Source organism: Ranitomeya imitator, chromosome 8 (assembly GCF_032444005.1).
Source record: "Ranitomeya imitator isolate aRanImi1 chromosome 8, aRanImi1.pri, whole genome shotgun sequence".
In the NCBI taxonomy this organism is placed as follows: Eukaryota; Metazoa; Chordata; class Amphibia; order Anura; family Dendrobatidae; genus Ranitomeya; species Ranitomeya imitator.
Genome location: NC_091289.1, coordinates 61,692,794 through 61,709,443, shown reverse-complemented (window position 1 = coordinate 61,709,443; position 16,650 = coordinate 61,692,794). Strand labels below are relative to the sequence as shown.

At 44.5% G+C, this 16,650-nt stretch overlaps 1 protein-coding gene across 1 annotated transcript in view; it reads left to right on the top strand.

Moving 5' to 3' along the window:
* The first annotated feature begins 420 nt into the window (after nt 1-420).
* DMC1 (DNA meiotic recombinase 1) overlaps nt 421-16,650 on the top strand; it is a 286,638-nt gene continuing 270,408 nt past the window's right edge. Inside the window, exons 1-2 of the mRNA XM_069737606.1 lie at nt 421-513; nt 700-846. Coding sequence (XP_069593707.1) covers nt 421-513; nt 700-846 — 240 coding nt within the window. The remainder of the gene's footprint in view (nt 514-699; nt 847-16,650) is intronic.

Genomic DNA, 16,650 nt, shown 5'->3' with positions numbered 1-16,650 from the left:
TGCCAATGCACCAGGGCAAGTGGGAAGAGCGAGGCTAAGCGTCAGAATTGGTGCATCTTATGGATTCACCTTTTCTGGGATGGCTGAGAGCTGATGTTTTTAGTCCGATATGAACTGAGAAAAAAAATTGCTGATGAGCAGGGAATCGTAGAATAACATTCAGATTTATTATCGGATTGCAGTAGTCCGTTTTTCTCACAAATGTGTATGAGCTTTGACTCTGATTGTTCCACTGCTGTTTTTAGCTTACAGTCACTGAGGTAAAAAACTCACAAAAAAGGTGTGCATGTGGCCTTATTGGCCTAGAACCTACTATTAACTATTTCAGGTCCTGCAAAGAATAAAATGTTTTGCATACTCCTTTTTCCATAATTTCCATTGTCCCTAAAGGCTCATGCAGACATCCGAGTATGGACTGCAATGCACGAATTTGCTGGGGGCTCCCGACTTGAATGTACCAGCGTCATATCATTTTCTGAGGCTGTCACGCTTAGGTCAGGAGTCCAGCAGCCAGTTTGTGCATTGTGGTCAATGTACAGACTGTGTTGCATGGACTTTTGCATGAGTCTTTATGAGAAGATGACAAGGAGCCAATAGGACAATGTTTAAATGTTGTATGTTATATTTTTTTCTTTTTGAGAAAATGTTAAAATACTACTTCCATTCGTTTTTTTTTTTTTTTTTTTCATTTTCCCACAGAATGTTGCTGATATTAAGAAGCTCAAAACCGTAGGAATATGTACAGTAAAAGGGATTCAGATGACAACAAAAAAGTCCATGTGTAACATTAAAGGGCTTTCCGAAGCTAAAGTTGACAAGATAAAGGAAGCAGCAAACAAATTAATAGTGAGTTGTTCCATTAAAAAAATGGCCAAAAGTCTGCACTTTATTTTACAATATGTGTTTTCAATTAATGTACTTGTTTTTATGTGCTGTGCTCATTTTCAAAGGCCACATTAGACATATTCTGAAGCCTTACCTGACCAGGCGATTTTTTGATTTTGTTATGTCATCTTTTCTCCCCCACTACTGAGAACCAAAAATTTTTTTTTTTTCTGTTCAAAAAGTTGTATGATGGACTGTTTTTTTCCGTGGAATGAGTTGTAGGTTTTGAGTTACACCATTCATTTAAAATGTAATTTACTGGAAAATGGAAAAAAAATATGCATAAAATATTTTGTTTTTACGGCATTCATTGTGCTGTAAATATGACCTAGCAGTTTGATTTTCCCATTCAGTGTGAATATGGTGATACCAAACTTGTGTGTGTGTGTGTGTGTGTGTAAGTGCAGCGCCCCAGAGTCCTGGTCGTTGCAGTAATGTCGCTCTGCCGCTAAGGGGAGTGATGTTATGTCTCATTGCACTAAAGGAGTTCACCTGACCAGGTATCACAGCACACATTACACTTCACACTCCGGCCTCCAGGGGGAGCAAAAGGCACTATGTATTAGGCCACTCCTCACATTGGTAAAACCGGGGCTCGGATAGGAAGTTAGAAGAGAACGCAGCCTGGGAGAGCTCCAGGGAGGACCTGTCAGGGGTGGGCTCCTGACAGGGGCCTAGCAGAACGAATAGAAAGCAACGGAACCGCGCCTGCACTACCTTGTGGCAGTATCCTAAGAAAGGACACGAACAGAAGGATATTGTGGAAAGTGAAAAACGAGATCAAGCACAAAGGAGAGCCAGTAGGAGTCGTGCCTCAAGAACGGCAACTTTCTACTGAGACGTGTAGCCGGTGACCGGAACACCGAGGAAGTAACTGACTCTATGCCTTACTTCAAATACCACAGGACAGTTAATTATAGGTTGGCTGTCTACAATACATCACCTAAGCAGACATAGGGGGCAAGCGTGGAGAGGGGCGTCCCTAGGGTCCCAGAATAGCTCTGAGCCTTCCCGTCAAATGGGTGCGTCCTATCCAGATAATCTTGGGGGACGGAGAGAGAGAGAGAAAGAACGAGAACAGAAGTTGTGAGGACTATCCCGAATGCTCAGCAGGGAAGAACTACAACACACAGGCGCTAGTGGTAGGCACTGATTTCCACCTGCAAAGGGAACTCTGGATGTGCCTTCGGACCGGCCGGTCTCAGACAGCCCTGTTAACAGTGCTCTGGATTGCGGATCCCGAAGTTTTCAGTAAAAGGTAAAGAGACTGCAACCCTGTGTCCTCGTTATTAACTGCACCTCACATCATCGCCACCTACACTACTGGGAAGCCCTGGGGACACACTTCACCTGTGGGAGCGGGAGGCTCGCGGTGAACTGCTGGACGGATCTTTGCCAAAGTGGGGCATTGTTTTGATTGTCTACCAACCCCAGAGAGGAAAAGGTTTTGTACAGGAGATCGGATCGACGATAAGGGTCCACATCACCCGGGAGGTGGTGGAGGCTGGCCTGCGTGGCGACAGCAAAGGTCCCGTCCTAATGCCGGTGGAGGCGGTAAGCTACTGCCGATACCAAAAGGGCCACGGCTGGTGGGCTCGGGACATCCAGTGCTGTACCTCCGTACTGGTCGCTGCCAAGTCCTTGGAGGAAGAACTTGCTGAAGCGGCGGCAGCCGCTGCTGCCGTCCCTCGGATCATCCACTGGACTCCCATGATGCCGGAGATAGACTTTGATTTTAGTCTTCCCAGACCCCCAAGGCCTGCCTGCCTGGTCAGGCCCTGGCGGAGACCACCAGAGCAGGAATAAAACTTTGAAAACCTGACAAATGTAAATAGTTGACTGTTTGTTCCCTGCTCTTTTGCTGCTAAACCCATTTAGAGTTATTTCTTAAAGGAATCCCTTTGTTGACCCGGGATCCCTATTGTTTTACATTTTTAATTTGCACAAAGTTAGTGTTATAAAAGACTGCCGAATCATGGACGGTGAATGATTCACAAACTGTGTTGTAAATAGTTTGCACCTTCTTAAAGATGCTCCCTACTGGTTTTACAGAGCATGAAGACTTTGCGAAGAAACTGTTCCTGATGACGACGTGAAAGTTTCTCTTGTCTTAAAAGTTTATTAGTGACTTGATGATTGTTGCACTACCTCAGAGAAGACTGATTTTCCCCTCTTAAAGGGAATGTTTACTTGTTGTACTTGATAATGTTGCCTTAAGTAGTAAGATAGTGATAATGTTTGCATAGTAGATGCCATGTAGCTAGAGAGCTAGTAAGTGAACCCGTAGGGGTTAGTGAGTCCTTCTGAGAACCATAGAGAGATGGTTTGCCGTGGACCTAGAAGAAGGCATGCAGTAGGCCCAGACGAGTAGCTAGGCGGTCCTGCATCTGTGTGAAGTTAGAAGAAGTAAATAAAACGCTGCTAGCGTCTGCCTCCATTCCTGAGAATGCAGTGAGTGAAGGACCTTCGATGACGTCGCGGTCACATGAGCGGTCAGGTCATCGAAGGTCCTTCACTCACTGCATTCTCAGGAACGGAGGCAGACGCTAGCAGCGCTGTGAGCCAGGGGCCGTCCGAGGGTGAGTATATCCATGTTTTTTATTTTTATTCTTTATTTTTTACATGAATATGGATCCCAGGGCCTGAAGGAGAGTCTCCTCTCCTCCAGACCCTGGGAACCACACGCCGACATCCAGGATCGCTCCCTGCACACGCCGTACCCGGCGTATAAGACGACCCCCGATGTCAGGTCGCCGTTATCACCGCCGCGGCCCCTGCTGTCCGCTCTTACTTACCGCTCCTCGGCGTCCCGGCGCGCTCCTGTTCCTTCTCCAGCGCCGCCTCCTCTGCTCGCTCTCCCGGCTCCTGCTTCCTGTCGGGCGCGCGCTCACTAGGGTTTCCTGCGCATGCGCACTCTGCCTTCCCTTCCTTCCCTGCTCCGGTCATCCCTGTGTCTCACGCTGGCAGCGCTGACGTTACTAGCAGCGCTCCTGCGCGTCCACAGCGCCTTCTACTGGAAGCACATGAATGCGCACTCTGCCTTTTTCCCCTGCTCTCTGTGGTCCTGGAGGTCCATGACCCGGAAGGTACGCTGCTACTCTGCATTTAAGGCCGCCTCTTCCTTTTGGCTGTGCCTGTCTGTCATTTGTTTTCTGGCAAATGTCTCTGGCTCTCTCGCTTCCTAGCGTACCTTACGTTCTCCCTGCTGCTTGTCTCTGACTTTTCGTTTCTGTGTATTTTCATTTACTGTCTCCGTGTTTCCCTTGCAGCTCCAGTTCTCCTGTACCTTCGTTTCTTCCCGGTGTTCCAGATCCTCTGCCTAGTCCTTCCGCCATCGTCTCCTGCGCTTCCGTGGTCTCGAGTCTCCATCCTGTCTTCCGGTTTGTCCTTCTATTCTCTGTCTGACTTTTCAGTTTCCCGTTACCCGTTCCTCTTCTCCTTCTTCGTTCTCTTTTCCGTCGTCCCTGCCCTGACCTTTTCCTTTCCCTGTACTTTGGTACCGGCTGCCGTTCAGTAGTCTCCCCTGGGCCTGCTCCTAACGCTCCCTGTATAGGGGGCGGTCCACCTGGTCCACTCGTCCTGTGGAGGTTCGCTGTTTCGGTCCAGTGGGTCCACTTATCTCGCTTTCCTGGTCCCTAAGCGTAACACCCGACTTTTGGGACAATTTTTAGGGGTCAAAAAGTCTACTTATACGCCGGAAAATATGGTATATGTACAGTACAGACCAAAAGTTTGGACACACCTCATTTAAAGATTTTTCTGTATTTTCATGACTATGAAAATTGTAAGTTCACACTGAAAGCATCAAAACTATGAATTAACACATGTGGAATTATATCAAAGAAGTGTGAAACAACTGAAAATATGTCTTATATTCTAGGTTCTTCAAAGTAGCCACCTTTTGCTTTGATGACTGCTTTGCACACTCTTGGCATTCTCTTCATGAGCTTATATATATATATATATACAGTGGGGCAAAAAAGTATTTAGTCAGTCAGCAATAGTGCAAGTTCCACCACTTAAAAAGATGAGAGGCGTCTGTAATTTACATCATAGGTAGACCTCAAATATGGGAGACAAACTGAGTAAAAAAAATCCAGAAAATCACATTGTCTGTTTTTTTAACATTTTATTTGCATATTATGGTGGAAAATAAGTATTTGGTCAGAAACAAACAATCAAGATTTCTGGCTCTCACAGACCTGTAACTTCTTCTTTAAGAGTCTCCTCTTTCCTCCACTCATTACCTGTAGTAATGGCACCTGTTTAAACTTGTTATCAGTATAAAAAGACACCTGTGCACACCCTCAAACAGTCTGACTCCAAACTCCACTATGGTGAAGACCAAAGAGCTGTCAAAGGACACCAGAAACAAAATTGTAGCCCTGCACCAGGCTGGGAAGACTGAATCTGCAATAGCCAACCAGCTTGGAGTGAAGAAATCAACAGTGGGAGCAATAATTAGAAAATGGAAGACATACAAGACCACTGATAATCTCCCTCGATCTGGGGCTCCACGCAAAATCCCACCCCGTGGGGTCAGAATGATCACAAGAACGGTGAGCAAGAATCCCAGAACCACGCGGGGGGACCTAGTGAATGAACTGCAGAGAGCTGGGACCAATGTAACAAGGCCTACCATAAGTAACACACTACGCCACCATGGACTCAGATCCTGCAGTGCCAGACATGTCCCACTGCTTAAGCCAGTACATGTCCGGGCCCGTCTGAAGTTTGCTAGAGAGCATTTGGATGATCCAGATGAGTTTTGGGAGAATGTCCTATGGTCTGATGAAACCAAACTGGAACTGTTTGGTAGAAACACAACTTGTCGTCTTTGGAGGAAAAAGAATACTGAGTTGCATCCATCAAACACCATACCTACTGTAAAGCATGGTGGTGGAAACATCATGCTTTGGGGCTGTTTCTCTGCAAAGGGGCCAGGACGACTGATCCGGGTACATGAAAGAATGAATGGGGCCATGTATCGTGAGATTTTGAGTGCAAACCTCCTTCCATCAGCAAGGGCATTGAAGATGAAACGTGGCTGGGTCTTTCAACATGACAATGATCCAAAGCACACCGCCAGGGCAACGAAGGAGTGGCTTCGTAAGAAGCATTTCAAGGTCCTGGAGTGGCCTAGCCAGTCTCCAGATCTCAACCCAATAGAAAACCTTTGGAGGGAGTTGAAAGTCCGTGTTGCCAAGCGAAAAGCCAAAAACATCACTGCTCTAGAGGAGACCTGCATGGAGGAATGGGCCAACATACCAACAACAGTGTGTGGCAACCTTGTGAAGACTTACAGAAAACGTTTGACCTCTGTCATTGCCAACAAAGGATATATTACAAAGTATTGAGATGAAATTTTGTTTCTGACCAAATACTTATTTTCCACCATAATATGCAAATAAAATGTTAAAAAAACAGACAATGTGATTTTCTGGATTTTTTTTTCTCAGTTTGTCTCCCATAGTTGAGGTCTACCTATGATGTAAATTACAGACGCCTCTCATCTTTTTAAGTGGTGGAACTTGCACTATTGCTGACTGACTAAATACTTTTTTGCCCCACTGTATATATACATTGTGGTGCAGTGACCAGTGTTACAGCCAGGGGGCGCTGTGTGTGCGCTTCAAAATGCGCTTGGAGGCATAAATGTGATGAAACAGTGACTGGCAGAGTTGTGAATGGCCAATATGTGTCGCAGAGGGAGTCGGCGTGGTAAGTGTGATGCAATGTTGTTGTTCTGGAACCTGTAGTCCCTCAAGAGTTTGTATAGTTATGAAGGGAGACTTACTAAGCTAGTTATGTGAGATGGGTGGGACAAATTAGCCACACATCCACACTCCCACCCAGGGGAGTGGTTAAAAGGTATATAATGTGACCAGGGTGTGGGTCACATGTTCCTGTGTTTGGATCTGAATGGTCCAAGTGCAAGGCCCTGGAAGCCTGTGTTGGAAATCCTGGGAATTCCTGAATAGCACATGGTTGGGCTTTGGCACTGAGTAGCCTGTGTGCTGTAGGACCTGGACGGTCAGTGTTGGAGGCTCCAGGGGGTGGAGTCGTCCTGGAAGCACTGTGAGACCGTCGACCTGGACGGTCCTGTTGTGGACCTTGGATTGACGTGGAGTCAACCTGTGGAGCAGGAGCCCACTCTAGAGGTAACCCCTGGTGCGGGGAAAAGAACTGTGTGCGCTAACATAGGGCAGTTGCTGAACTGCGTAGTCATCTGGTGACTGGAGAGAGATACCAGTGTGACCACTGAAGGCTATGTAAAGCCGAATGTGACATTTTGATATGGTGATATAATGAACTGTTCGAGATACGGTTTATGCTGTATTTAATAAACCGAATGGACCATTATGTGTGAAAAACCGTGCCTGTATGCGTTAATCCCATTCCAGGCGAGTGTCCCCCAAGACCTGAATTAAGGGAAATGCTACTATATATATATATATATATATATATATATATATATATATATATACATACACACACACACACACACACACACACACACACACACACACACTGCTCAAAAAATAAAGGGAGCACTAAAATCCCACATACTAGATATCAGTGAGTGAAATATTCCAGTTGTAAATCTTCTCATTACATGTGTGGCCTCCATGTGCCTGTATGACCTCCCTACAACACCTGGGCATGCTCCTGACGAAGCGATGGATGGTCTCCTGAGGGATCTCCTCCCAGATTTGGACTAAAGCATCCGCCAACTCCTGGACAGTCTGTGGTGCAACGTGATGTTGGTGGATGGTGCGAGACATGATGTCCCAGATGTGTTCAATAGGATTCAGGTCTGGGGAATGGGTGGGCCTAGTCCATAGCTTCAATGCCTTCATCTTGCAAGAACTGCTGACACACTCCAGCCACAATGAGATCTGGCATTGTCCTGCATTAGGAGGAACCCAGGGCCAACCGCACCAGCATATGGTCTCACAAGGGGTCTGAGTATCACATCTCGGTACCTAATAGAAGTCAGGCTACCTCTGGCGAACACATGGAGGGCTGTGCGGCCCTCCAAAGAAATGCCACCCCACAACATTAATGACCCATTACAAAACCTGTCCTGCTGAAGGATTTGCAGGCAGCAGATTTCTCTCCACGGCGTCTCCAGACTCTGTCACATCTGTCACTTGTGCTCCGTGTGAACCTGCTTTCATCAGTATTTACAAAAGAAAATCCCATGGCAGACAAAATGACTAGTGAATAAAATTCCCAATTAAATGTCACCTGCTTAACCCAGCAGGAAGTGCGGTGGCATCTAAAAATCACTAAAATTGACAAATCTCCGGGCCCGGATGGGATACACCCTCGAGTACGGCAGGAATTAAGTACAGTCATTGATAGACCATTATTTTTAATCTTTAAATACTCCATAATAACAGGGTCTGTACCACAGGACTGGCGTATAGCAAATGTGGTGCCAATATTCAAAAAGGGGACAAAAACTGAACTCGGAAATTATAGGCCAGTAAGCTTAACCTCTACTGTGGGTAAAATCCTGGAGGGCATTCTAAGGGATGCTATACTGGAGTATCTGAAGAGGAATAACCTCATGATCCAGTATCAGCACGGGTTTACTAGGGACCGTTCATGTCAGACTAATTTGATCAGTTTCTATGAAGAGGTAAGTTCTGGACTGGACCAAGGGAACCCAGTGGATGTAGTGTATATGGACTTTTCAAAAGCTTTTGATACGGTGCCACACAAAAGGTTGATACATAAAATGAGAATAATGGGGATAGGGGAAAATATGTGTAAGTGGGTTGAGAGCTGGCTCTGGGATAGGAAACAAAGGGTGGTTATTTATGGAGCACACTCAGACTGGGTAGTGGTTAGCAGTGGGGTACCACAGGGGTCAGTATTGGGCCCTCTTCTTTTTAACATATTTATTAATGACCTTGTAGGGGGCATTCAGAGTAGAATTTCAATATTTGCAGATGACACTAAACTCTGCAGGGTAATCAATACAGGGGAGGACAATTTTATATTACAAGATGATTTATGTAAACTAGAAGCTTGGGCTGATAAATGGCAAATGAGCTTTAATGGGGATAAATGTAAGGTCATGCACTTGGGTCGAAGTAATAAGATGTATAATTATGTGCTTAATTCTAAAACTTTGGGCAAAACCATCAATGAAAAAGACCTGGGTGTATGGGTGGATGACAAACTCATATTCAGTGGCCAGTGTCAGGCAGCTGCTACAAAGGCAAATAAAATAATGGGATGCATTAAAAGAGGCATAGATGCTCATGAGGAGAACATAATTTTACCTCTATACAAGTCACTAGTTCGACCACACTTAGAATACTGTGCACAGTTCTGGTCTCCGGTGTATAAGAAACACATAGCTGAACTGGAGCGGGTGCAGAGAAGAGCGACCAAGGTTATTAGAGGATTGGGGGGTCTGCAATACCAAGATAAGTTATTACACTTGGGGCTATTTAGTTTGGAAAAACGAAGACTAAGGGGTGATCTTATTTTAATGTATAAATATATGAGGGGACAGTACAAAGACAGTACACAGACCTTTCTGATGATCTTTTTAATCATAGACCTGAAACAGGGACAAGGGGGCATCCTCTACGTCTGGAGGAAAAAAAGGTTTAAGCATAATAACAGACACGGATTCTTTACTGTAAGAGCAGTGAGACTATGGAACTCTCTGCCGTATGATGTTGTAATGAGTGATTCATTACTTAAATTTAAGAGGGGACTGGATACATTTCTGGAAAAGTATAATGTTACAGGGTGTATACACTAGATTCCTTGATAGGGTGTTGATCCAGGGAACTTGTCTGATTGCCGTATGTGGAGTCGGGAAGGAATTTTTTCCCCCAAGGTGGAGCTTACTCTTTGCCACATGGTTTTTTTTTTTGCCTTCCTCTGGATCAACATGTTAGGGCATGTTAGGTTAGGCTATGGGTTGAACTTGATGGACTTCATAAGTCTTCATCCTTAATAACTATGTAACTATCTGTGAAGAGCACAGGGTGCCAGTGACGAATTTGCTAATCCTGGTGTTCTGTGGCAAGTGCCAAGCAACCTGCAAGGTGTTGGTCTGTGAGCACAACCCCCATCTGTGGACGTTGGGCACTCAGACCATCCTCATGGAGTTGGTTTCGAACCGTTTGTGCAGACACATGCACATTTGCTGGGTGCTGGAGGTCATTTGGCAGGGCTCTGTTGTGAGTTCCGTTCTGGAGCTCCCTCCTGTGGTTGCTAATGGTATTTTTGCGAGTTCTGCCCTTGGGCTCCCTCTGGTGGTTTCAAGTGGAACTGCTGCTCCATTAGGTAGCTGTGGCAGCTGCCTTCACTAATCGCCTTGCCTGGCTTTGTTATTTAAGCCTGCTCTGGGCTTTAGTTCATGCCTGCTGTCAATGTTCTTGGTTGGATTTGATTCTTCCCTTGGATTTCTCATATGGCTAGTCCTTGTCTGCAAAAGATAAGTTTTTGCTAGTTTTGTTTGTCCATTTGTTTGGACTCTATTGCTTTGCATTTTGTCTCTTTTGTCCAGCTTGTCACTATGTCTTATTCAGGCTAGCTGGAAGCTCTGGGAAAGCAGATTTGCCCCTCCACACCGTGAGTCGGTGTGGAGTTCATTTTTGTAAACTCTGCGTGGATTTTGTAGCTTTTAATACTGACCGCACAGTATCCTTTGCTCTCTGTCTATCTAGTTTAGTTTTGGCCTCCCTTTGCTGAATTCTAATTTCATTTCTGTGTTCGTCATTTCCCTCTCCTTTCACAGTCAATATTTGTGGGGGGCTGTCTTTCCTTTTGGTGGTTTCTCTGAGGCAAGATAGGTTTCTATTTCCCTCTTTAGGGGTAGTTATATCTGAGGCTGTGACGAGGTGTCTAGGGAGTGTCAGGAACATCCCACGGCTATTTCTAGTTGTGTTGTTAGGATTAGGGACTGCGGTCAGTAGAGATACCACCTTCTCAGAGCTCGTTCCATGTTGCGTTTTAGCCACCAGGTCATTTCAGTGTGGCCTCTTAACCACCAGGTCATAACAGAGCTCCTCCTGTTCCTCCTTGCACAAAGGCTGAGGTAGTGGTCCTGCTGCTGGATTGTTGCCCTCCTACGGCCCCCTCCATGTCTCCTGGCAGCACCTCCAACCTCTGGACACTATGCTGACAGACACAGCAAACCTTGCCACAGCTCGCATTGATGTGCCATCCTGGATGAGCTGCAGTACCTGAGCCACTTGTGTGGGCTGTAGAGTCCGTCTCATGCTACCACAAGTGTGAAAGCACAACCAACATTGAAAAGTGGCCAAAACATCAGCCAGAAAGCATTGGTACTGAGATGTGGTCTGTGGTCCCCACCTGCAGAACCACTCCTTTATTAAGTGTTTTAATTGTTATTGCCAATAATTTCCATCTGTTGTCTATTCCATTTGCACAACAGCGCGTGAAATTGATAGTCAAACGGTGTTGCTTCCTAAGTGGACAGTTTGATTTCACAGAAGTTTGATTTACTTGGAGTTATATTCTGTTGCTTAAGTGTTCCCTTTATTTTTTTGAGCAGTGTATGTGTGTGTGTGTATATATATATACAGTGGGGCAAAAAAGTATTTAGTCAGTCAGCAATAGTGCAAGTTCCACCACTTAAAAAGATGAGAGGCGTCTGTAATTTACATCATAGGTAGACCTCAACTATGGGAGACAAACTGAGAAAAAAAAATCCAGAAAATCACATTGTCTGTTTTTTTAACATTTTATTTGCATATTATGGTGGAAAATAAGTATTTGGTCAGAAACAAACAATCAAGATTTCTGGCTCTCACAGACCTGTAACTTCTTCTTTAAGAGTCTCCTCTTTCCTCCACTCATTACCTGTAGTAATGGCACCTGTTTAAACTTGTTATCAGTATAATAAGACACCTGTGCACACCCTCAAACAGTCTGACTCCAAACTCCACTATGGTGAAGACCAAAGAGCTGTCAAAGGACACCAGAAACAAAATTGTAGCCCTGCACCAGGCTGGGAAGACTGAATCTGCAATAGCCAACCAGCTTGGAGTGAAGAAATCAACAGTGGGAGCAATAATTAGAAAATGGAAGACATACAAGACCACTGATAATCTCCCTCGATCTGGGGCTCCACGCAAAATCCCACCCTGTAGGGTCAGAATGATCACAAGAACGGTGAGCAAAAATCCCAGAACCACGCGGGGGGACCTAGTGAATGAACTGCAGAGAGCTGGGACCAATATAACAAGGCCTACCATAAGTAACACACTACGCCACCATGGACTCAGATCCTGCAGTGCCAGACGTGTCCCACTGCTTAAGCCAGTACATGTCCGGGCCCGTCTAAAGTTTGCTAGAGAGCATTTGGATGATCCAGAGGAGTTTTGGGAGAATGTTCTATGGTCTGATGAAACCAAACTGGAACTGTTTGGTAGAAACACAACTTGTCGTGTTTGGAGGAAAAAGAATACTGAGTTGCATCCATCAAACACCATACCTACTGTAAAGCATGGTGGTGGAAACATCATGCTTTGGGGCTGTTTCTCTGCAAAGGGGCCAGGACGACTGATCCGGGTACATGAAAGAATGAATGGGGCCATGTATTGTGAGATTTTGAGTGCAAACCTCCTTCTATCAGCAAGGGCATTGAAGATGAAACGTGGCTGGGTCTTTCAACATGACAATGATCCAAAGCACACTGCCAGGGCAACGAAGGAGTGGCTTCGTAAGAAGCATTTCAAGGTCCTGGAGTGGCCTAGCCAGTCTCCAGATCTCAACCCTATAGAAAACCTTTGGAGGGAGTTGAAAGTCCGTGTTGCCAAGCGAAAAGCCAAAAACATCACTGCTCTAGAGGAGATCTGCATGGAGGAATGGGCCAACATACCAACAACAGTGTGTGGCAACCTTGTGAAGACTTACAGAAAACGTTTGACCTCTGTCATTGCCAACAAAGGATATATTACAAAGTATTGAGATGAAATTTTGTTTCTGACCAAATACTTATTTTCCACCATAATATGCAAATAAAATGTTAAAAAAACAGACAATGTGATTTTCTGGATTTTTTTTTCTCAGTTTGTCTCCCATAGTTGAGGTCTACCTATGATGTAAATTACAGACGCCTCTCATCTTTTTAAGTGGTGGAACTTGCACTATTGCTGACTGACTAAATACTTTTTTGCCCCACTGTATATATATATATATATATATATATATATATATATATATATATATATATATATATATATATATATATATATATATATAATGTGTGTGTTTATATTACATATAGAGATAGATAGATAGAAGAAAAGCTGGTAATACATCTGTCGGGTTCTGTAAATTCACTGCAGGAGCAGACTAGATAGACTAAAAGATTATTTTACTAAAAAAAAAAATGGCGTGGGCTCCCGCTTCAATTTTCACAACCAGCAGAGGGAAAGCAAATGACTGGGTGCAGATGTTTATAGCCTGGAAAGGGCGTAATACAAATGGCGCTTCCCAGTCTATTAACCCCTTCATGACCCAGCCTATTTTGACCTTAAAGACCTTGCCGTTTTTTGCAATTCTGACCAGTGTCCCTTTATGAGGTAATAACTCAGGAACGCTTCAACGTATCCTAGCGGTTCTGAGATTGTTTTTTTGTGACATATTGGGCTTCATGTTAGTGGTAAATTTAGGTCAATAAATTCTGCGTTTATTTGTGATAAAAACGGAAATTTGGCGAAAATTTTGAAAATTTCGCAATTTTCACATTTTGAATTTTTATTCTGTTAAACCAGAGAGATATGTGACACAAAATAGTTAATAAATAACATTTCCCACATGTTTACTTTACATCAGCACAATTTTGGAAACAAAATTTTTTTTTGTTAGGAAGTTATAAGGGTTAAAATTTGACCAGCGATTTGTCATTTTTACAACGAAATTTACAAAACCATTTTTTTAGGGACCACCTCACATTTGAAGTCAGTTTGAGGGGTCTATATGGCTGAAAATACCCAAAAGTGACACCATTCTAAAAACTGCACCCCTCAAGGTACTCAAAACCACATTCAAGAAGTTTATTAACCCTTCAGGTGCTTCACAGCAGCAGAAGCAACATGGAAGGAAAAAATGAACATTTAACTTTTTAGTCACAAAAATTATCTTTTAGCAACAATTTTTTTATTTTCCCAATGGTAAAAGGAGAAACTGAACCACGAAAGTTGTTGTCCAATTTGTCCTGAGTACGCTGATACCTCATATGTGGGGGTAAACCACTGTTTGGGCGCACGGCAGGGCTTGGAAGGGAAGGAGCGCCATTTGACTTTTTGAATGAAAAATTGGCTCCACTCTTTAGCGGACACCATGTCACGTTTGGAGAGCCCCCGTGTGCCTAAAAATTGGAGCTCCCCCACAAGTGACCCCATTTTGGAAACTTGACGCCCCAAGGAACTTATCTAGATGCATAGTGAGCACTTTGAACCCCCAGGTGCTTCACAAATTGATCCGTAAAAATGAAAAAGTACTTTTTTTTCACAAAAAAATTCTTTTCGCCTCAATTTTTTCATTTTCACATGGGCAGTAGGATAAAATGGATCATAAAATTTGTTGGGCAATTTCTCCCGAGTACGCCGATACCTCATATGTGGGGGTAAACCACTGTTTGGGCACACGGCAGGGCTCGGAAGGGAAGGCGCGCCATTTGACTTTTTGAATGGAAAATTAGCTCCAATTGTTAGCGGACACCATGTCGCGTTTGGAGAGCCCCTGTGTGCCTAAACATTGGAGCTCCCCCACAAGTGACCCCATTTTGGAAACTAGACCCCCCAAGGAACTTATCTAGATGCATATTGAGCACTTTAAACCCCCAGGTGCTTCACAGAAGTTTATAACGCAGAGCCATGAAAATAAAAAATAATTTTTCTTTCCTCAAAAATGATTTTTTAGCCTGGAATTTCCTATTTTGCCAAGGATAATGGGAGAAATTGGACCCCAAATATTGTTGTCCAGTTTGTCCTGAGTACGCCGATACCCCATATGTGGGGGTATACCACTGTTTGGGCGCACGGCAGGGCTCGGAAGGGATGGCACGCCATTTGGCTTTTTAAATGGAAAATTAGCTCCAATCATTAGAGGACACCATGTCACGTTTGGAGAGCCCCTGTGTGCTTAAACATTGGAGATCCCCCAGAAATGACACCATTTTGGAAACTAGACCCCCAAAGGAACTAATCTAGATGTGTGGTGAGGACTTTGAACCCCCAAGTGCTTCACAGAAGTTTATAACGCAGAGCCATGAAAATAAAAAATAAAAAATTATTTTCTCAAAAATGATCTTTTAGCCTGCAATTTTTTATTTTCCCAAGGGTAACAGGAGAAATTTGACCCCAAAAGTTGTTGTCCAGTTTCTCCCGAGTACGCTGATACCCCATATGTGGGGGTAAATCACTGTTTGGGCACATGCCGGGGCTCGGAAGTGAAGTAGTGACGTTTTGAAATGCAGACTTTGATGGAATGCTCTGTGGGCGTCACGTTGCGTTTGCAGAGCCCCTGATGTGGCTTAACAGTAGAAACCCCCCACAAGTGACCCCATTTTAGAAACTAGACCCCCAAAGGAACTTATCTAGATGTGTGGTGAGCACTTTGAACCCCCAAGTGCTTCATAGAAGTTTATAATGCAGAGCCGTGAAAATAATAAATACGTTTTCTTTCCTCAAAAATAATTATTTAGCCCAGAATTTTTTATTTTCCTAAGGGTTACAGGAGAAATTGGACCCCAAAAGTTGTTGTCCAGTTTCTCCTGAGTACGCTGATACCCCATGAGTGGGGGTAAACCACTGTTTGGGCACACGTCGGGGCTCAGAAGGGAAGTAGTGACTTTTGAAATGCAGACTTTGATGGAATGGTCTGCGGGTGTCACGTTGTGTTTGCAGAGCCCCTGGTGTGCCTGAACAGTAGAAACCCCCACAAGTGACCCCATTTTAGAAACTAGACCCCCCAAGGAACTTATCTAGATATGTGGTGAGCACTTTGAACCCCCAAGTGCTTCACAGACGTTTACAACGCAGAGCCGTGAAAATAAAAAATCATTTTTCTTTCCTCAAAAATTATGTTTTAGCAAGCATTTTTTTAGATTCACAAGGGTAACAGGAGAAATTGGACCCCAGTAATTGTTGCGCAGTTTGTCCTGAGTATGCTGGTACCCCATATGTGGGGGTAAACCACTGTTTGGGCACACGTCAGGGCTCGGAAGCGAGGGAGCACCATTTGACTTTTTGAATACGAGATTGGCTGGAATCAATGGTGGCGCCATGTTGCGTTTGGAGACCCCTGATATGCCTAAACAGTGGAAGCCCCTCAATTCTACCTCCAACACTAACCCCAACACACCCCTAACCCTAATCCCAACTGTAGCCATAACCCTAATCACAACCCTAACCGCAACACACCCCTAACCACAACCCTAATCCCAACACACCCCTAACCCTAACCACAACCCTAATTCCAATCCTAACCCTAAGGCTATGTGCCCACGTTGCGGATTCGTGTGAGATATTTCCGCACCATTTTTGAAAAATCCACGGGTAAAAGGCACTGCGTTTTACCTGCGGATTTTCCACGGATTTCCAGTGTTTTTTGTGCGGATTTCACCTGCGGATTCCTATTGAGGAACAGGTGTAAAACGCTGCGGAATCCGCACAAAGAATTGACATGCTGCGGAAAATACAACGCAGCGTTTCCGCGCGGTATTTTCCGCACCATGGGCACAGCGGATTTGGTTTT